Source organism: Amphiura filiformis, chromosome 6 (genome assembly GCF_039555335.1).
Source record: "Amphiura filiformis chromosome 6, Afil_fr2py, whole genome shotgun sequence".
In the NCBI taxonomy this organism is placed as follows: domain Eukaryota; kingdom Metazoa; phylum Echinodermata; class Ophiuroidea; order Amphilepidida; family Amphiuridae; genus Amphiura; species Amphiura filiformis.
Window position 1 is genome coordinate 37,481,328 of NC_092633.1, and position 6,398 is coordinate 37,487,725.

Here is a 6,398-nt window from a genome sequence, read left to right on the forward strand (position 1 = left end):
AGTACTCACTCCAGTTGTGAAAGATAAAGGAAAATCCATAATAGAAGGGCATTATGATTAACCCTGACCAATTACATTTGAAAAACATACTCCCCCTATGGAAGATATTTCCAAAATCTTCCACAGGAGTCGTGTGGATTTTAGCTGGAATAGCCCATTAGAAACGCCATTACCATTTTGTTTTAAAGTTATAATAGCAGTTCTTGTGTCTAATGAATGCAAATACGTAAGGATTTGACCATTTTATCGATATAAACATTTTCTGAACACTTAGACACGTCTTCCTCCACAGTCTTCATTTATACGTTTTATTTCTTTGATTTTCATTGGTTCAAACATGTTTTTGAGTGACGTCTGGGCTCACAACATTTTACAAGTTTTCAATCTTTAAAGTCCTTTAATGCGTACTCATTGTAACTCATTAGCCTAAGATCAGGTCCAAATTAAAAGTCATTTGTAAGTTTTCTACTTGATCTAATATGTCGACCCACTCATTGTGTAATATCCGTCTTTGTTTATATTTTGTATTAAAAACACCAAGATGTAATACGTTTGTGAAGGTTGTCATTCATCCAGGTATAATTAAATATAAAACTAAATTCTTTAAACCACTCAACTGGACTCACGTTTGGGGGGTTTAAAAGGCTACAGTGGAATGGCTTAAAGAATTTAATTTTATATTTGAACCAAGCTGTTATATTTTGTTAACATCATCAAATGTTTACGGGCTAGGGGGAAAGGAACACTAAAGGCACGCTACTAACTTAATATATTAAGAAACGGTGAATAAAGACACATTTATAACAAATGTTTCATTTATTTTAAAAAATATTATTTATTTATTCATTTTTTTCTCTCACATATTTCTTTTTCTTTTTCAAATAAATTAAATAGCATATGAAACACAACCATTACTTTGAAAAGGAGTTGACCTTTCTAGATATGGTTTGCAATTGGTTCAGGAAGACATCATTTCATGTATTTTGTGTCAAACTTAAATCGCGAAATGACAAAATGTATTTTCGGTATACCATGGACTTAATAAACATATTATTTGGATTTCGGTTGAATTGTGCATTGATGGAGTTATCTAAACAAATAATTAATAATAAAAACATACAATTAATTATCGATACCTTAGTAATCTAATTTAACGTAAATAAATAATATGAAAAAAAAACTAATAAGAGGAAAGAAGAAGAAGAAGAAGAAAGAAGAAGAAATATAAGCTTTACACCAGTATGCATCCCTAATTTATTATCTTTATTAGTAACTTATCACCTAAAATACAAATTTACATACATACATTTTTATTTATTTATTGTGAAATATAAATGCATTAGACATACAAAAGTTGAACCAACATCAATAAAAACGTTATACAATGTTGCTGTAAATCACAGAACGGTAATAAGTGAGTTTTAAATGCATTCTTCAAGAGGAAGCCCCAACAGAGCTATCGAATTAATCAGTTTATCTCTGAATTTCACGGGTGCTAATTGATGAAATAACATTAAAACATCATTTAACACCTGTCAAATTCAGAGATAACCTTGTCATTGATTAATTTGATAACCAGGCAGGTTTGGGTCACCCCAGAAGAACTGCTCTGGCGGGGCTTCCTTTTTAACTAGTAGCACTGAAGAAATGTGTGTAGAAGTTACATTCCCAGTTACATTGAATGTTTCACAATATTGAAGATAATTAGACAAAAGTCAGGAACACACATCCACAAACGCTATCAATATACTAAGTAAACTGGACACTAATTTTCCCTGATAATATTATTTTGCTAGTTTTATTATCACTCAAAATTAATGGGCAAAATTACCTCAATTGATGTAAAAAGCCTGTAGTTGTAGAAGTGTAAATATATATTTGAAAATATGTATACCAACACATAGGTCATAAGCTGTCATATTCTCAAACAAAAGATCGCAATTGTCATTTTCTTTGAAAGTTACAATAGCAGTTCTTGTGTCAAATAATACAAATCATTTTATAGAAAGTACAAAAGGATTTGGACCATTTATTCATAGAAACTATTTCTGAACACTTAGACACTTCTCCTTCTTCCACAGTCTTCATTTATACATGTCATTTCTTTGATATGAATAAGTTTACAGATTTTCATTGGTTCAACCGTATTTTCAAGTGACGTCTGGACTCAGAACTTTCCAATATAGTTTCGACCTTTAAAACCCTTTTAGACGTGCTTATTGTAGCTTATTAGCCTAAGACCAGGTCAAAATTAATAGCCCGCCATTGTGAGCTTTCTACTTTATATATTATGTATACCCACTCATTGTGCGATATCCGTCTTTGTTTATATTTGTATTAAGAAACACCAAGACACTTCCACATAACAGATATTGATATCGTTTCGGCTATAGTACTCTCTGATTGTAAAAGAAGGAACCAAAAGAGTGGGGATTTATGCACTCCAGGAAGAGTTAAAATCACTCCAGAAGAGTGAATTTCACTCTTAAAGGATGCAACTTCACTCGTCAAGGAGCCGAATAAAGGACCACTCCAAAAAGTGTTGTCCCTTATATCATACATTAAAGAGTGGACAGTTCACTCTTTTGAAGCAAAATTCATTCGTTTGGAGCAAAATTTCACTCTTTTTAGGGTGCTTTTCACTCCTAAAGAATGAAATGTCCACTCGTGAGGCCCTTATGTGGAACTGATCGAAGTCTAATAAAAGTGAATGATGGTTTAGTAATAGGAAGCTCTCTGCACACGTGGTCTAAATCCGCGCTCATCATAGGAATCATATGGGTCATACTGGCTAAACTCCCTCTCTGTTCGTACCAAAAAGGCTCGTCTCTGAAAATAAAAAACAAATTAATACGCAACAATTGTTGTTAATAATGACATTAAATAACACACGAAACAAGGGAACATCACTAGGTTGTTCCAAAAAGTAAAAACATAACTTAATACCGTATTGGTAAAAAAAAGTTTGCTTGACGTAAGCTAACTAAAAACAATATTTCTGATCCTTTCAGATTCTATTCTATTCTATTCTATTATATTATATTATATTATATTATATTATATTATATTATATTATATTATATTATATTCTAAAATCTAAAAAAAATTTTTGTTTTTTTTTTTTTTTTTTTATTTATTTTTTTTTTTTTTTTTTTTTTTTTTTTTTTTTTTTTTTTTTTGTTTTGTTTTGTTTTGTTTTTTTTTGTTTTGTTTTTGTTTTTGTTTTGTTTTATGTCGTATATCCGGAAGTTAAAGGCTGTTATCTAACCCTGTGCGCAAAAATATTTCTGGTGTTTAACACCAAACACTATATCTATTGAATACGAAGAGCTTGTTTACAAACCATTTTAAGTCCACAAGCACATGTTTCTCATTTACTTGTGTGATACAATCACAATTACTTTCACAAGTTTGACATTAGCAACAATGAGTTATACCATCAACAAGCCATTTTTACCACAACAATGTTGCTTAACAATATGCAGACTATTGTTCTCATTTAGGAAACAAAGGCTTCACACAGTATTGTTACTCTGCATCCATTCACTGTTTCCCTTGTAATGGTGCATCATGGCTCAGAACCAAGCTCTTCATATATTGAATATCTGAAATAAACTTTAATTAATTGTCAAACTTGTTCTGGTTTTATAAAGTTACAAGACAATGCCGAATCCTATACGCCCTCCTCCCTCCTATTACTAAATATATCATTACTTACAGATTGTGGGGAAGGCACTGATTCTTGTTGAACAACAAACACTGGTCGAGATTCTTTCTCTGGTTTGGCGACTACAACAGCTAGCGGTTGGGCTGGTTCTGGTGCTCGGCATGGTGGAGGTAGAGGGGCCTCAGGGTAATAGTAAGGCTGTTCGTAGTAGTAATCATTACTTCTCCAACAGTTGCCCAGGAAACATAGGCACATAAAGATGAGAGCGATGACGATAATAACAAAAAAGATGACACCGATTATGATACCAACTAACGCAGCATCAGAAAGATCTGTAACGGAAGGTAGACGAACATTATAAAACGACTGATAAACAAGGCTAAGCGGAAGACAATGACCTTTATAAGGTCATTAATGATCGATTGACAGCCTCGTTCCCCACTTTTTAAAATGCTGATTTCGGTATCAGGTCAAAGCTCAGATTTTTATTGTAACCAGCAGCCATACAGTACACAGTGAATTTTTTAGACCCAAAGAATATGTTTTGTCTAGGCGGTATGAACAAAAGTATCATAGTTTGGTGGATACCCTGAAAGTTGTACTGTTCTATGGCCATTATTCTTGCGCTTAGAATTCAAACCGCTGGAGCAATATTTTACTCGCAACTTGGAATAAGAATGTTGGTTGATGGGTCTTAATGTGTGGAAGAAAAACAATCGGTATAATGTAAACATCACCTAATCTTTAAATTACCTGTTCGATTCCAGTCGGTTCTTCGTTGAGCCGAGACTAAGTCTGGACATAATGCCACAGATAGAAAGAGGCAAATGATAGCTGCTGATTTGATCATGGTGAATCAGCTGGTCACCTTCTCACTGAAACAATCAATGTCAGATAAACAATAGACAATTACGGGAGAAATTGTGAGACAAAACATCCTAATTAAAGCTCTAATTTACAAGTAACGTCCCATGATTGATGGAGACTTCAGTATATTAATATCACATCTTACCGTCTTGTAAGTAGTGCTTTGGTTAGATTTGAAAGTGCGATTTATTAAATGAACCAGTGGCACCGAATCTAGTTGGTTTTAAGTTGAGTAGATTAAAGTCATGTTATATTTACTTTAAAAAAATCCCTGCCATTATGTCAAATAAAAGCCATGCGCGTTAACACACAGGGAATAAACCTTTACAGTCAAAAAGAATATGAGATATTCCAAAAGTTCTTTATTATTTCAATCTTTCAATACAAGGTCACACAAATCCAAGATGGCGCCGCCCTTATACTTTTGTGTTTCTGAAGTTATCATTGCTTTCTAAACATCCTAAATATAAGAGAACGTTTTATAAAAGAGACACATTTACTTCTGTGTTGCAAGTTTAACAATGTGTAAAGCGTTTTTAACGATTCTTATAAAGTTAGTTATAAATAAAGAGACTCACTTACCTGGTTTATGAAAGTAATCTTCTTGCGACCGATTTCCTCAAAGTTTGGTATTTCCACGCACTAGATAAAAAAGTGAGGGCGGTGCGATTTTACTGTGTTGGTATATGGATTATGGTATTGATTGTTTTTGTGACCTACAAGAATCGGGATCCACCTTAACCTGTTAACAATTCAGGTATATCATACAACAATAAATTTAACATGTACTTGTACACTCGGGGGTCACTCTCTTATTTTTAGGTACGCATGAAGGATTTAAGACCAGATTTGTTATGCACTCTCACCAGCAAAAACTGGGTATGTTTCTCAAAAAAACCTTTTTTTACGGGAAAATTTAGTTTGTGTAAAACCCAACGCGCGAAGAATCCGATTGTATTTTTTTTAAATTTATTTATTATTATTGCTTTGGTTTTTTTGGGTTTTTTTCCTTATTGTATCACTCAAACACTGCACCAGTAATCTTTACTAAAGCACAGCACTGTCACCGAATTACCGAACACCTCTTTCCAATCTTACACCTATATATTATTCTGACAGTAGATGCCGGCCCCCGATCATACAACAATGCGCCAATTTGCACAAAACCAAGTTCAAGTCTCACCGTCTGCTCCAACAAGTCAAATCGAAGTATCTGGTGTGTCGTCTGCTTGTAGATACTTTATTTTTGCTGCCAGAGGTAGCTGCCAAGTCACCGTCTGTTAACTTTTAGTTAGGGTTGGGCAATTAATGAACCATACTAATTTCTTCTATTGTTACGATCCAACCTTGACTGGTGAGATTCTATTGTTTGCATTTTTTGTGGAAATTACGTTTGGTAAATAGTTACCTGTTGTTGGCACAACGTATAATTATATTGAATCTTATTTGCTTGCTGTACATGAATATATCAAAATGGCGGTTACTGATTGTGCATGTACATAATACATTTTTGTTTATTGTTAATATTCAATGTTTCATATTATTATCTAAAGTATACTCATCAACACGTCCCACCAGGACCCAAGTGTGCCTCCGCACGAAGCGATCATTTAAACAAACAAACAAACAAACAAACAAACAAACGTCCCAACAAATAAATACATACTCTGGAACAGCTAAAACATATCAAAAATGACTTTTAAAAGTTATTTAAAAGTGATATATTGGTTTTAAAAAAGGTGCATAGAACACGACATAATTTAAGTTTAGCAAGGAATTTAAGTGTTCCTTTTACATTCAAATTTTGTTTATAGAGATTTGACATAAAACAATATAACTGTTGATGGGCATAAACTTAAAAATA

General features: G+C 33.1%; 1 protein-coding gene across 1 annotated transcript; it reads right to left on the bottom strand.

The window, feature by feature from the left end:
* Positions 1–2,437: 2,437 nt before the first annotated feature.
* Positions 2,438–5,275, bottom strand: LOC140155384 (uncharacterized). Its single transcript, XM_072178214.1, has 4 exons — positions 5,117–5,275; positions 4,421–4,542; positions 3,719–3,999; positions 2,438–2,829 (listed from the first exon to the last, which is right to left on the bottom strand). Exons 2-4 carry the CDS (start codon positions 4,515–4,517, stop codon positions 2,719–2,721), a joined length of 489 nt encoding a protein of 162 aa, XP_072034315.1. The 5' UTR covers positions 4,518–4,542; positions 5,117–5,275; the 3' UTR covers positions 2,438–2,718.
* Positions 5,276–6,398: the final 1,123 nt, after the last annotated feature.

What these genes read in the sequence shown, in the direction of transcription:
- LOC140155384 (XM_072178214.1), bottom strand. Translation starts at nt 4,517, where the DNA reads ATGATCAAATCAGCAGCTATCATTTGCCTCTTTCTATCTGTGGCATTA. An exon ending in AACCGACTGGAATCGAACAG is followed by an intron (nt 4,000 to 4,420) that starts GTAATTTAAAGA and finishes CTTCCGTTACAG; the next exon opens with ATCTTTCTGATGCTGCGTTA. An exon ending in CAGTGCCTTCCCCACAATCT is followed by an intron (nt 2,830 to 3,718) that starts GTAAGTAATGAT and finishes TTTTATTTTCAG; the next exon opens with AGACGAGCCTTTTTGGTACG.